The sequence below is a fragment of the Scyliorhinus torazame genome, chromosome 5 (genome assembly GCF_047496885.1).
Source record: "Scyliorhinus torazame isolate Kashiwa2021f chromosome 5, sScyTor2.1, whole genome shotgun sequence".
NCBI lineage: Eukaryota > Metazoa > Chordata > Chondrichthyes > Carcharhiniformes > Scyliorhinidae > Scyliorhinus > Scyliorhinus torazame.
This window is the reverse complement of record NC_092711.1, coordinates 160,130,983-160,146,129: the sequence shown is the minus strand read 5'-3', so window position 1 is coordinate 160,146,129 and position 15,147 is coordinate 160,130,983. Positions and strand designations below refer to the sequence as shown.

The 15,147-nt window shown below is 46.5% G+C and overlaps 1 protein-coding gene across 4 annotated transcripts; it reads left to right on the top strand.

Moving 5' to 3' along the window:
* Positions 1–133: 133 nt before the first annotated feature.
* LOC140422175 (uncharacterized) lies at positions 134–14,324 on the top strand. 4 transcript variants are annotated; one of them, XM_072507183.1, is made up of 2 exons: positions 134–329; positions 9,242–14,324. In XM_072507183.1, the coding sequence occupies exon 2, from the start codon at positions 9,538–9,540 to the stop codon at positions 10,573–10,575; it is 1,038 nt and encodes a 345-aa protein (XP_072363284.1). In that variant the 5' UTR covers positions 134–329; positions 9,242–9,537; the 3' UTR covers positions 10,576–14,324. The 4 variants fall into 4 exon arrangements, with proteins under 4 accessions (XP_072363284.1, XP_072363282.1, XP_072363285.1 ...); XM_072507181.1 differs by having other exon boundaries at positions 9,183–14,324; XM_072507184.1 differs by lacking the exon at positions 134–329 and adding an exon at positions 453–595.
* The last annotated feature ends 823 nt before the right edge of the window (positions 14,325–15,147 follow it).

Genomic DNA, 15,147 nt, shown 5'->3' with positions numbered 1-15,147 from the left:
CAGGGCTCCGTGGGACGTCACAATGACTCAGATGGGCGTTCCCAGCACACAGTCTCCCATTGGGAGCAACATCCCTGGTCACAGAAACAAAATATTGCGGATTGGACAACAGCTCAGCGTAAGGAGGTCAAATCCCTGTCCGCCCCCTCATTGTCTCCATGAGTGACATTGGCCAATAGGAACTTGTGGAGGATTGGATTGGCGCTGATCCTCCATCCAATCAGAATTTGGGGCCTGTGTCACTGGCTGCACGGAGTTTCCTTCACTGTCTGCCCAGCAAACCTGCTGCTCCTCTCGCTTCACACAGACTGAAACCTCCTCTAAACCCTGTAAGTAAAACACTTTCTTTTCTCCCCATTACATTTATGTTCTCATTCTCACCTTCACATGGTGACTTGTTTAAATCCTCAGGCCCAGATGAGATGTTTCCCAGGTTGCTGTGGGCCGCAAGAGAGGAGATTGCAGAGGCTCTGAGAATAATTTTCAAATCTCTGGTCACAGGAGCGGTGCCAGAGGACTGGAGGACAGATAATGTGGTTCCATTATTCAAGAAGAGTAGGGAAAATCCAGGAGATTACAGACCAGTGAGTTTAACGTGAGTGTTAACACGTGGCTAAAGGAGTGGTGCGGGAAAGAGGGATTCCATTTCATGGGGCATTGGCATCAGTACTGGGGCAGGAGGGACCTGTACCGTTGGGACGGTCTTCACCTGAACCATTCTGGGACCAGTGTTCTAGCGAATAGGATAAATAGGTTGGTCACAAGGACTTTAAACTAGCAAGTTGGGGGGAAGGGAAGGGTAAAGCTATGGACAGTATAATGGAGTCTTACAACACCAGGTTAAAGTCCAACAGGTTTGTTTCGATGTCACTAGCTTTCGGAGTGCTGCTCCTTCCTCAGGTGAATGAAGAGGTCTTCATTCACCTGAGGAAGGAGCAGCGCTCCGAAAGCTAGTGACATCGAAACAAACCTGTTGGACTTTAACCTGGTGTTGTAAGACTTCGTACTGTGCTCACCCCAGTCCAACGCCGGCATCTCCACATCATGACAGTATAATGGTTAATGGAGATCAAGGCAGCAGGTTACGTGACAGGTTATTATGTAGAGATATGGGTTCAAAGACGAGGAAAATTAGGAGAAAGGGTAAGAGGAAAAATAAATTGCGAAAAGTTACTGATCAAGGTGTTAGGATTCATAACAAAGACATAAAAAACAGCATAAGTGTACTTTACCTGAATGCTCGTAGTATACGAAATAAGGTAAATGAGTTGATGGCGCAAATCATCGTGAATGACTATGATTTAGTGGCCATTACTGAAACATGGTTAAAAGATGGTCACGACTGGGAGTTAAATATCCAAGGGTATCAGACTATACGAAAGGATAGAATGGACGGTAAGGGCGGTGGTGTAGCTTTGTTGTTTAAGGATGGCATCCGGGCAATAGTAAGGGATGATATTGGTGCCATGGAGGGCAAGGTTGAATCAATTTTGGTGGAAATCAGGAATAGTAAGGCGAAAAGGTCACTGAAAGGAGAAGTCTATAGGCCACCAAATAGTAACAGGATGGTAGGGCAGGCAATAAGCAAATAAATAACGGATGCATGTAGAAATGGTACAGCGGTTATCTTGGGAGATTTTAATCTGCATATCGATTGGTTTAACCAGGTTGGTAAAGGCAGCCTTGAGGAGGAGTTTATAGAATGTGCCCGGGATAATTTCCTGGAACAGTATGTAATGGAACCTACAAGGGAACAAGCGGTCCTAGATCTGGTCCTGTGTAATGAGGCAGGATTGATTAATGATCTCATAGTTCAGGATCCTCTTGGAAGGAGCGACCACAATATGGTGGAATTTGAAATACAGCTGGAGGATGACAAGGTAAAATCAAACACTAGTGTTTTGTGCTTAAACAAAGGCGATTACAATGGGATGAGAGAAGAACTAGCTAAGGTAGACTAGGAGCAAAGAGTTCATGGTGAAGCAGTTGAGGAACAGTGGAGAACCTTCCGAGCGATCTTTCACAGTGTTCAGAAAAGGTTCATACCGACAAAAAAGAAAGACGGTAGAAAGGGGAAAAATCGACCTTGGATATCGAAGGAGGTGAGGGAGAGTATCAAATTGAAGGAAAAAACATACAAAGTGGCAAAAATTAGTGGGAGACTAGTGGACTGGGAAGTTTTTAAGGGACAACAGAAAGCTACTAAAAAAGCCATAAAGAAGAGTAAGGTAGACTATGAAAGTAAACTGGCTCAGAACATAAAAGCAGATAGTAAAAGCTTCTACAAATGTATAAGACAAAAAAGAGTGGCTAAGGTAAATATTGGTCCTTTGGAAGATGAGAAGGGAGATTTAATAATAGGAGACGGGGAAATGGCTGAGGAGCTGAACAGGTTTTTTGGGTCAGTCTTCACAGTGGAGGACACAAATAACATGCCAGTGACTGATGGAAATAAGCATATGATAGGTGAGGACCTTGAAATGATTGTAATCACTAAGGAGGCAGTATTGGGCAAGCTAATGGGGCTAAAGGTAGACCAGTCTCCTGGCCCTGATGGGATGCATCCCAGAGTGTTAAAAGAGATGGCTAGGGAAATTGTAAACGCACTAGTGATAATTTATCAAAATTCACTAGACTCTGGGGTGGTCCCAGAGGATTGGAAAGTAGCAAACGTGACACCACTGTTTAAAAAAGGAGGTCGGCAGAAAGCGGGTAATTATAGGCCGGTAAGCCTAACTTCGGTTGGAGGGAAAATGCTAGAATCTATTATTAAGGAGGAAATAGCGGGGCACCTGGAGGGAAATTGTCCCATTGGGCAGACGCAGCATGGGTTCACAAAGGGTAGGTCGTGTCTGACTAATTTGGTAGAATTTTTTGAGGCCGTTACCAGTGCAGTAGGTAACGGGGAGCCAATAGATGTGGTATATCTGGATTTCCAGAAAGCTTTTGACAAGGTGCCACACAAAAGGTTGCTGCATAAACTAAAGATGCATGGCATTGAGGGTAAAGTGGTAGCATGGGTAGAGGATTGGTTAACTAACAGAAAGCAGAGAGTGGGGATATGGGTGTTTCTCTGGTTGGCAACCTGTAACTAGTGGGGTCCCTCAAGGATCAGTGTTGGGCCTGCAGTTGTTCACAATTTACATAGACGATTTGGAGTTGGGGACCAAGTGCAATGTGTCAAAGTTTGCAGACGACACTAAGATGAGTGGTAAAGCAAAAAGTGCAGAGGATACCTGAAGTCTGCAGAAGGATTTGGATAGGTTAGGTGAATGGGCTAGGGTCTGGCAGATCGAATTCAATGTTGCCAAGTGTGAGGCTATCCATTTTGGGAGGGATAACAGCAGAATGGATTATTATTTAAATGGTAAGATGTTAAAACATGCTGCTGTGCAGAGGGACCTGGGTGTGCTGGTGCACGAGTCACAAAAAGTTGGTGTGCAGGTGCAACAGGTGATTAAGAAGGCTAATCGAGTTTTGTCTTTCATTGCTAGAGGGATGGAGTTCAAGACTAGTGAGGTTATGCTGCAATTGTATAGGGTGTTGGTGAGGCCACATCTGGAGTATTGTGTTAGTTTTGGTCTCCTTACCTGAGAAAGGACATATTGGCACTGGAGGGAGTGCAGAGGAGATTCACTAGGTTGATCCCAGAGTTGAGGGGATAAGATTATGACGAGAGGTTGAGTAGACTGGGACTGTACTCATTGGAATTTAGAAGGATGCGGGGGGATCTTATTGAGACATATAAAATTATGAAGGGAATAGATAGGATAGATGCGGGCAGGTTGTTTCCACTGGTCGGGGAAAGCAGAACTAGGGGGCATAGCCTCAAAATAAGGGGAGGTAGATTTAGGACGGAGTGTAGGAGGAACTTCTTCACCCAAAGGGTTGTGAATCTCTGGAATTCCTTGCCCAGTGAAGCAGTTGAGCTCCTTCTTTAAACGTTTTTAAGAAAAAGATAGGTGCCTTTCTAAAGAATAAAGGGATTCGGGGATATGGTGTACGGGCCAGAGAGTGGAGCTGAGTCCACAAAGATCAGCCGTGATCTCATTAAATGGCGGAGCAGGCTCGAGGGGCCAGATGGCCTTCTCCTGTTCCTAATTCTTATGTTCTTATGAGTGGTCAGGAAATAAATATTCTGAGGGACAGAATTAATCTCTGTTGCTGAGGCAAGAATTAATCAAGGATAGTCAGCATGGCTTTGTCAAAGGGAGATTATGTCTTATAAAGACCGACCCAAACAAAGGCTGTAACAGGTTTCTGAGCAGCAATAGCAGTGCCTCTGGTTCTGCACCAGAACAAGGAGATGGAGCAGAGGCTGTGGACAGGGCACGTTCTGCACAATGTCCTCTGCCAATTTGGAGACTTGGAGTCAGACCTCTACATGCTGCTTGACAGTGAAGGGGACTGACTGTCTGTCAAGCCAGCCAATCCACTCAGCATCTCAATGTTCACCCTCATCCGTGCCTTTAAAATCCTCATCTGAGTCCACCCATAGCAGAACCCATCTCTGACCTCACCATCCAATGAACTGGCAAGCAAACTATATTTCACCCTGACCTGGATCCAGTTCCAGTGTTTCACCACAGCTGATCCCAACTCTATCGTGGCTGCTAAGTTTGTGCAGTGTCATATCTGAGCTGGTGGCAGAGAGGGACAGATCAAATGGCTATGTGTCTTCATGAAGTGCTAAGCTGTTGCACTCTCTTTTCATCTTTGACCTGCTGTGGCTGAACAGGCAGCATTTTCACGATGGGCCGAAGGGCATCTTTCTGTGCTGTAAAACTCTCTGATTCTTAAGTTTTGAGTCTCTGAAAGCAGGAAATGAGAAGGAGAAAGTTGGTTTGAAGGAAGACGGTGGAGGGTTGGAAAGGAAGAGATCTATGGTCTACATTGTGTGGTGTTTGCTCGTTCTTCCCGTGTCTGCGTGGGTTTCCTCCGGGTGCTCCAGTTTCCTCCCACAGTCCAACGATGTGCAGGATAGGTGGATTGGCCATGAACAATTGCCCCTTAGTGTCCAAAAGGTAGGTGGGTTAAAGGGGATAGAGAGGGGGAGTGGACCTGGGTAGCATGCTCTATCGGAGGGTCGGTGCAGAAGGATTCTCTGGATTCGATTTCATTTGCATTTTCCGAGGAGGTGACTAGGTGTGTAGTTGAGGGGAGTGCAGTTGATAATAATATCTTTTGTCACAAGTAGGCTTACATTAACACTGCAATGAAGTTACTGTGAAAATCCCCCAGTCGCCGCATTCCGGTGCCTGTTTGGGTACATGAAAATGAAAATCGCTTATTGTCACAAGTAGGCTTCAAATGAAGTTACTGTGAAAAGCCCCTGGTCGCCACAATCCGGCGCCTGTTCGGGGAGGCTGGTACGGGAATTGAACCGTGCTGCTGGCCTTCCTTGGTCTGCTTTAAAAGTCAGCTCTTTAGCCCTGTGATCAGCCAGCCCCTGTATGTACATGGAGGGAGAATTCAGAATGTCCAATTCACCTAAGAAGCACGTCTTTCGGGACTTGTGGGAGGAACCCAGAGCACCCGGAAGAAACCCACACAGACACGGAGAGAACGTGCAGACTCCACACAGACAGTGACCCAAGTCGGGAATCGAACCTGGAATCATGGAACTATGGAGCAACAGTGCTACCCACTGTGCCGCCCACATGTAGCCCATATCGACTTCAGTAAGGTTTGTGACCAGGTCTGACATGGGGGACTGGTCAAGATGGGATCCAGGGCAAATTGATACCAAAATTGGCTTCCTGGCAGCAGGCAGAGGGTGATGGTCAAAGATTGTCTTTGTGACTGGAAGCCTGTGTCCAGTGGTGTTCCACTGCGATCGGTGTTGGGTTCCATGTTGTTCGGAGCGTACATCAAGATCTGGATGTGAATGTTGGAGATCTGATAAGTTAGCAGATGACACAAAAATTGGGGGTGTGGGAAATGGTGAGGAACGCCTCAGATTACAGGATAATATGGACGGGCTGGTTAGATGGCAGAACAGTGGCAAATTGAATTTAATCCTGAAAAGTGCAACAGGTCAAATTTGAGTAATCTCTCCTAACTCAGCAACTGGAGCTGTGTATATAGTTAATGTTTAATAAAATAAGTTTTGTTTTCTCTACAACTCGGTGTTATACTCTTCATTGTCCCGTATTAAATACCCATATCCCTGCACTCTCCTGCCACTCAACCAATTTCCTAACCGTGTCAATAATTTGCCCTCAACTCCGAGGGCTTCCACCTTAGCCAACAGTCTCTTGTGTGGGACTTTATCAAATGCCTTCTGGGAGTCCGTATAAATGACATCCATAAACATTCCCCTGTCCTCTACCCTAGTCACCTCCTCAAAAAATTCAGTAAAATAAGCTGTCCCTGATCGAACAAAGTTTTTAAAAGTGTTCAGTTACCCCATCCCTAATTATACACTGCAGCAGTTTCCCCATCATAGATTTTCATAATAATCTTTATTAGTGTCACAAGTAGGCTTACATTAACACTGAGGGAGAAGACAGACTGTCCGATTCACCTATAAGGACGTCTTTTGGGACTTGTGGGAGGACCAAGATAAAACCTACGCAGACACAGGGAGAACGTGCAGACTCCACACAGACAGTGACCTAAGCCGGGAATCGAACCTGGGTCCCTGGTGCTGTGTAGCAACAGTGCTAACCATTGTGCTACCATGCCGTGTTCGGTTCGTGGTCTGTAATTCCCTGTTTTTCCCCTTTCACCCATCTTAAAAAATGAATCCCTTCCCACACTAAGAGCAGGTGAATGGCCTCTCCCCAGTGTGAACTCGCTGGTGTATCCGCACTTCAAAAAGTGCAATTCTCCAATCCAGAGGGACTACTCCTGAATCTAGGGAACTCTGGACGATTATCGTTGGGGCATCTACAATGTGCTCCCCGACTTCCTTTAACACCCTCGGATGGAAACCGTCAGGTCCTGGGGATTTGTCACTCTTTAGTTCCATTAGTTTCCTAGTTAGTGATGGTATAGTTATGTTAATTGTATTAAGTACCTGTCCTCTATCGACTATTAATTTTTTGGGGACTTCTGGCAAGTTATCCTCCTTTTCAACTGTAAATACTGAGGCAAAGTAATTGTTCAACGTGTCTGCCATTCCCCCATTATCACTGACAATATCTCCATTTCCAGCTTTTACTGGGCCTACATTGCTCTTCACCACCCGCTTTCCCTTTATATAACTAAACATTTCTTCTCATTGATATTGATGTCGCTTGCAAGTTTCCTTTCATAATCCCTTTTAGTTGCGCTTACAGCTGCTTTATGACCCTTTGCTGGTCCTTGTACCTATCCCATTCACCCGGATCTGTACTATGTCTTGTACATTTGTGCGCCCTTTCTTTTAGTTTTAAGCTGTCCCTAATCTCTTTATTTGTCCGTGGCTGTTTTCTTTTTGTGAAGTGGAAACTTTTCCTCTCAGGGGTATATACTTGCTCTGTATATTGTTAAATGTTTCTTTAAACATTCTCCACTGATCTTCAGTTGTTTGACCCATTAACAGATCTCCCCAGTTTACCGAGGACAGTCTCTGTCTCATCCCGTTAACGTCAGCCTTACCCAAGCCTAAAACTCTACTGTTTGTAACTTGCTTTTCACTTTAAAACACTACACTGAATTCAATCATGTTGTGATCACTATTTGATAAATGTTCATGCACAGTTAGGCTACTCATTAAATTGGGCTCATTACTCATAATTAAATCTAATATTGCCTGTCGCCTTGTTACATCTGGAACATATTGCAGCAGGAAACTATCTCGGACACATTCCAGAAATTCACTCCCTTTCTGACAGTTGCTTGTCTGCCTCTCCCAATCTGTGTCAGTTATAATCCCCCATTAATACTACTCTGCCTTTGCTACACACTTGCCTAATTTCTGCCTTTATACAATCTAGCGCCTCAGAACTGCCACCAGGGGGTCGATACACAACACCCATTACAGTTTTAGATTTTTTTGTTCCTCAGTTCCACCCATATGGGGCGGGATTCTCCATCCCGTCGGCCAATGGGGTTTCCCATTGTGGGCACCCCCATGTCGTCGGGAAGTCCGCGGGCGTGAGTGCACTGCTGGTGAAGCAGAGGATCCCGACGACGGAGAATCCAGCCCATGGTCTCCGCTGGATACTTCCCCCTCATTATCCTCCTTCACCATTAAGGTGATAGTATTTCTAATCAGTAAGGCTACTTCACCCCCTCTGCCATATTCTCTGTCCCTCCTGTAAACTTTATAACCGGTATATTTTGTACCCAGTCCAGACCGTCCTGATACTTGTTTTTGGAACTGTATTGAGTTCTCCTGAGGCCTTCCCCTCCCCCTCCATTTATTAGTTTAAAGTCGTTCTGACCTCCCTATTTATCCTTTCCACGTGGACACTGGTTCCAGATCGGTTCAGGTGGAGACCGTCCCAACGGTACAGATCCCTCCTGTCCCAATACTGATGCCAGTGCTCCATGAAATGGAACCCCTCGTTCCCGCACCACTCCTTTAGCCACGTCTTTACTTCCCTAATTTTCCTCATTCCTACACCAAATTACACGTGGCTCGGCAAATAATCCAGAGATTATAAGCCTTGAGGACCTGTTCTTTAATTTTGTTCCTAGTTCCTGATATTCCCCAAACAGGTCCTCTTTCCGAGTCTTGCTGATGTTGTTTGTCCCAACGTGGACCCCAACAACTGGATCCTCCCCTCCCTCTCCAATATCCTTTCAAGCCGGTTAGAGATGCCCCTCACCCTGGCACCGGGCAGGCAACATACCATGTGGGACTCTCGGTCCTGCTTCCAAAGGATGTTCTCAGTTCCCGTAATTATAGAATCCCCGACAACTACCACTTCTTCCCCCCTCTTGGATGGCCTCCTGTACCAGGGTGCAGTGGTTAGCCAGCTCATCCTTCCTACAGTCACTGCTCCGATACCCTGCCCCTCCGAGTCCACTCCCTGGAGACTCGGCAGTGAATCCCTGAGGTAAGGTTTTTGTCCTCACAGCTCCGAAACTCCATCCCTCCGAGTCCGCTCCCTGGAGAGTAGGTCTGGGGAATAGGTATTGGAGACAGGTATTGGGGAATGAGAGGTAGGAATGTTCCATAGAAACTAGAATTCTCTGTTCTGAATTTCTATCCTGTACTGAGTGTTGACTTATGTAAACTTCTTTTACAGATATTGCAAGAGGAGGAATTACAGACAGAAATCTCAATTGTCACATCTTGGTCTTACAGAGTCACCTTGGGACCTGAATATCATCGGCCCTTGAATCTAGAAGGAGAAATGTTTACCCAATCTGTCGGCATGAAAAGATGTTAAACATCAGTGTGACTGGAAAAGCACCGAGACACACACACCCGAGTGAGAGTGTTCCAGAGCACTGACTGTGGAAAGAGCTTTAACCAGTTACACAGCCTGAAAAAGACATCACACCATTCACAGTGGGGAGAGACCGTACACGTGTTCTGTGTGGAGTGGACGAGGCTTCAACTGATTGTCCAACCTGGAGAGACACGAGGAGACCCAAAACATGGAGAAACCGTGGAAATGTGGGGACTGTGGGAAAGGATACAGATTCCCATCTCAGCTGGAGACTCATCGACGAATTCATACTGGGGAGAGGCCATTCACCTGCCCTGTGTGTGAGAAGGGATTCACTCTGTTCTCCAGCCTTAAGACACACCAGCAAATTCACACTGGGGGGTGGCCATTCACCTGCTCTCAGTGTGGGAAAGGATTCACTCAGTTACCCAATTTGCAGGCACATCAGCGAGTTCACACTGGGGAGAGGCCATTCACCTGCTCTCTGTGCAGGAAGGGATTCACTCAGTTATCCAACCTGCAGAGTCACCAGCGAGTTCACTCTGGGGAGAGACCGTTCATCTGCTCCCAGTGTGTGAAGGGATTCAGTAAATCATCCAACTTGCGGACACATCAGCGAGTTCACGCTGGGGAGAGGCCGTTCACCTGCTCTCTGTGTGGGAAAGGATTCACTCAGTTACCCAATTTGCAGGCACATCAGCGAGTTCACACTGGGGAGAGGCCATTCACCTGCTCTCTGTGCAGGAAGGGATTCACTCAGTTATCCAACCTGCAGAGTCACCAGCGAGTTCACTCTGGGGAGAGACCGTTCATCTGCTCCCAGTGTGTGAAGGGATTCAGTAAATCATCCAACTTGCGGACACATCAGCGAGTTCACGCTGGGGAGAGGCCGTTCACCTGCTCTCTGTGTGGGAAGGGTTTCACTCAGTTATCCCACCTGCAGAGTCACCAGCAAGTTCACTCTGGGGAGAGACCTTTCATCTGCTCCCAGTGTGGGAAGGGATTCACTCAGTTCTCCAACCTGCGGACACACCAGCGAGTTCATACTGGGGAGAGGCCATTCACCTGCTCTCAGTGTGGGAATCGATTCACTCAGTTATCCAGCCTACAGAATCACCAGCGAATTCACACTGGGGAAAGACCATTCACCTGCTCCCAGTGTGGGAAGGGATTCAGTGATTCATCCAACCTGCGGACACATCTGCGGGTTCATAGTGGAGAGAAGGCAATCACGTTCTCTGAGTAAGGGAAGGCAATTAGTGTTCCATCCCGCCTGCAGACAGACCAGTGAGTTCACCCCGGGGAGTGAGCATTCACCTGCACTCAATGTGGGAGGGAATGTGGTGTTTCCTTGTACCTGCCGAGACACCAACAAGTTCAAAGTGATTACAGGGGCTATTGCTGTTATTGTTTCTGCTCTCGGTTACATCCGGGACTGCATTTTGTTCATTCTGTCAGTTGGTCACTGGGGAGGGTCGGAGGGTTTTGTTCTGCTCGACTTGGCAGTCCCATGGCTTTGCCTCCAGAGGGCTGACGCTCTTTGAGCCTTGTTGCGACTACCTTGGTTCAAATTTCACAAGGATCACAGAGTGAAGGGGTGTTTGGAAGTGAGAAGATATTCAGTTTGCATTTCTGTTTGGATCCCTCTAAATCCTGCCACATTACCATGAAGATGGGCCTTGGTGGTTCCATGTTTTTGTTTAATTTATCTGGGTGAACATCCAATCAGGGTATGAGGGGCAAGTTGTCTGAGGTAGACTGGGAAACTGCATTAAATGGTATGGTGGGAGACAGGCAATAGCTAATATTTTAAGGCATTATTATTCATCTACGGGGGGTGGGGGGGGGGTGGGGTCAGTTAGCTCAGTTGGCTGGTTCATGATGCGGAGTGACTCCATTAGCTGGGGTGCAACTGTCGTACTGGCTGAGGTTATCCATGAAGGGTCCACCTTCTCAACATTGCCCCTCGCCTGAGATGTGGTGACCCTCAGATTAAACCACCAGTCATCTCGCTCTCGCTCCCTCTCTCTCTGATATCTTCAGTCTGGATAGGCCCAGTGGACCAGGCTATTCTGGGTCTGGATATTTTATTCTAATTGAATTCTCCCTTAAGCTTTGAAAATGGGACAGTAACATGGCCAATCAGAACCATCAGGAAAGATCAGCTTTATGACCATCCAATGTGGCAAAAGATAAGAATGATTGTGGCCAATTACAGATGGAACCAGCATCATTCACTGGTAATGTTCCACCGTGTACCAAACAATACCCATCAACCCGTCCCCAACCAAAGGGATTTTACCCACAGTAGAGCAACTGGAGGAAAGAGGAGTGTTAATTAAAACACGCAGTTCGTCAAATAGTCCAGTTTGGCAAATGGTACAGGGTGCCTGACCTTTGACGACTGAAAGGCAAACCTATATCAATCTGGGATCCACCTGTGTTCCAGTGAAAGTCTGGAATGTTTATATGGGATGAATAAGTTGATCACTTTCTCCTGGAAATATTTACATCCTGGCCCATGAATTTTGTTTCAAAGAAATCCACATTTGAAAGCCCGGCCAAGACATGAAATATCAACACCATAACAGGGCAGATAAGAAAGACAGACAGTCACTTTGATCTTCAGAGCATCTGAGAGTTAAGAAAATGTGACATGATTTTGGGATACCGGTGTGGGTGTGCAGATGTGATTTGTTACATGTGAAAAATAACAAGCCTAAATTCACGGTGAAATGGACTGAAGACCGAGTCCCAAACACACACAGCTACTGGAGACACAGCAGGAGATGAAATGGTTAATGTGGCCAGGGGATTGAGACACCATTGTGACATCATCAAGATATTGACACACTCCAGAGAGAAACTGACTTTAAAACAAGCAGAATAGAATTAAACACACTGGACATGGGCAAAGTGGGAGTGAAATTAAAGCGATAATGGGACAATGAAGGGCTTGGGAGAAATAATACTGAGTAAGAACTGTCCACAAGTTGGATGGGGGTAAAGGGGGAGTTGAAGAATCTTATACATCCATGCTTGATCTGTTGCTTGAAGCATCTGTCCTTATGTACCAGTAACCTAGAATTTGCCGCACAAGAAGAAAATATGGAGTAGATGTTACCCCAGGCGGGGCCAGAACTGGACAATAAAGGAGTGAAATTGAGTGAGGATTTGTGGAGAGAGTTTTGTAAATTCTTAATGGAATGCGGGAGTTGCTGGACCAGAATTTATTGCCCTTGAACTGAGTAGCTTGCTCGGACATGTCAGATTTTAACCGGGTCTCCCCGATTTCTAGTCTCTGCCACAAGGGGAAACATCCTCAGCACCGTGGGCTGCATGGTAGCACAGTGGTTAGCACAGTTGCTTCACAGCTCCAGACTCCCAGGTTCGATTCCCGGCTTGGGCCATTGTCTATGCGGAGGCTGCACGTTCTCCCCGTGTCTGAGGTTTCCTCCGGGTGCTCCGGTTTCCTCCCACAAGTCCAAAGATGTGCGGGCTAGGTGGATGGGCCATGCTAAATTGCCCTTAGTGTGCAAAAAAGGTTAGGTGGGGTTACGGGGATAGGGTGAGGTATGGGCTTGAGTAGGGTGCTCTTTCCAAGGGCCGGTGCAGACCTGATTGGGCCAAATGGCCTCCTTCTGCGCTGTAAATTCAATGAATCTCTCTGTCAATTCCACTCAGGATCTCATGTGTTTCAATAAGATCATCTCTCATTCTTCTCAACTGCACTGGATACAGTCCCAACCTGTCAAACCTTTCCTCAGAGGATAACCCCCTCGTTCCAGAATCTGGGAGTCAACCTCCTCTGAACTGCTTATGATGCAATTATCTCATTTCTGAAATAAGGAGACCCAAACTGTACACAGTGCTCTAAATATGGGGTGGGATTCTCCATCCTGTGGCGCTTCCCTGCCAGCAGTGGGATTCTCCATCCTGCAGCGCCCCCACCTGGAATGGCCAATGGGGTTTCCCATTGTTGCCAGCTCCACGTCGTCTGGAAGTCCCCAGGTGTGGGTGCGCTGCCGGCGCAATGGAGAATATACAGTGGAGAATCCAGCCCATGGTCTCACCCAGGCCCTGTACAACTGCAGCAAAACACCCCAACTTTTATATTCCACTCCCTTTGCAATAAACAACAATATTCCATTCACCTTCCTAATCACTTGCTGTACCGGCTGTAAGGGCCCTTCCTTTTCATAACCTTATTTCCCCTTTCTTTTATTGTTGCCGTTACATTTTGTCCATGGATGCTTAATGGACATGTCACTTTAAGGCAAGCAGCCTGTATCTTTAATTCAAGCAGAAGAATCCAGGCGTCTGTACTGGTTTAAACAGGAGCTGCAGATCTTTAGGCACCAGTGTGGGAATTGGGGTTGGGACTCGGTTTGATTGATTGGCTGGTGGCCAATGAATTGGCCCAGAAGGCTGTGCTCCAAGGTAACAGGCGGTGATTGGATCCTATCCCGCTGGGATGTTTTTCACAATCCCAAGCTTTTAGTTTGATTCTAGCAGCACAAGAGGCAGAACTGACTACCTCTCTCCAGAAGGCAGCTGTGAGTGCTATCTCTCTTCCCAGATAGCCTGTGGGTGCTGTCGTCCTGAAACCATGGAGACCTGAATACAAACCACAAACTGAAATGTTTGAACAGAGATGAGGTGCCTCTCCAGAAAAGTGTGAGTACTGCATTTCTAAACTCCAGAGAACCTGAGCAAATTAATCTACAGAGAAGATCACTACAGGCTGTAAACTAAAGACTTTAATCTGCAAGCTTGCTGTGAAGAAAAGTGCCAAAAACCATCATCTGAAAAAAAGAATTTCTTTAACTTATGATTTTATCCCTTTCCACCCCTCTGTGTTTGTCTGTCTATGTGTGTGTGTAGAGGCTGGGGGCAGGTTAAAGTGGGATTTAGGAATTGGCTTATAGTTAACCAGTTGTGTTTGCTGCATATTTTATTGTTGTTCTTGTAATAAATAAACAGTAATTGTGTTTATATTTGCAACTATGGTGACTGATTGTTGGGCAGCCGAGGACCAAAGACATAAGGGGCTGGATTCTCCGTCCCACAGTGCCAGATTTCTGGTTCAGTGTGCTGTCAGGTTTCGCCAGCTGATCAATGGGGTTTCCCATTGTGGGCCAGCAGTCCAACGCTGTCGGGAAACCCCCGGGCTGCCGGCAAAACGGAGCATCCCGGCGGCGGAGCATCCAGCCCAGGGTATTTTCATAAAAATTATTGATTAATTCACTTGTGCTGTGACTCTGGGGCACGTGGGGCTGGAATTGACCGCGCACTAGCCCAGGGTGTCGTAACACAGCAAACTAACTTGTGATTCCTGTACCAGGACACCCAGATCCCTCTGTGCCTCAGAGTTCTGTAATCTCTCTCCCATTTAAATAATGTTGTTTTATTTAATCCTTCCTGCCAAAGTGGGCACGTTTACATTTTCCCAGGTTATGCTCCATCTGTCAATTTGTTCTCACTCAGTTCATCTATTTGTTGTCCTTTGCATTCTCCTGAAGTCCACTTGGCAAATTAATTTCCAATCCCTCTTTGTGTCATCAGCAAATTTAACCCCATCCAACTCATTAATATAGATTGTAAATAGTTGAGGGCCCAGCACTGATCCTTGTGATACTCCACTTGTCACATCCTACCAACCCAAACATGACCCATTTATATCCACTCTCTGCTTCCTGTGAGCTAACCAATCCTCTATCCCTGCTGATATGTTGCCCTCTAGTCTACACCATGAGCTCTTATGTTGTGCAGAGACCTTTGATGTGGCACCTTGGGAAATACCTTCTGGAAACCTAAA

Excerpts from the sequence above, each read along its gene's own strand:
- LOC140422175 (XM_072507183.1), top strand. The coding sequence starts at position 9,538 with ATGGAGAAACCGTGGAAATGTGGGGACTGTGGGAAAGGATACAGATTC.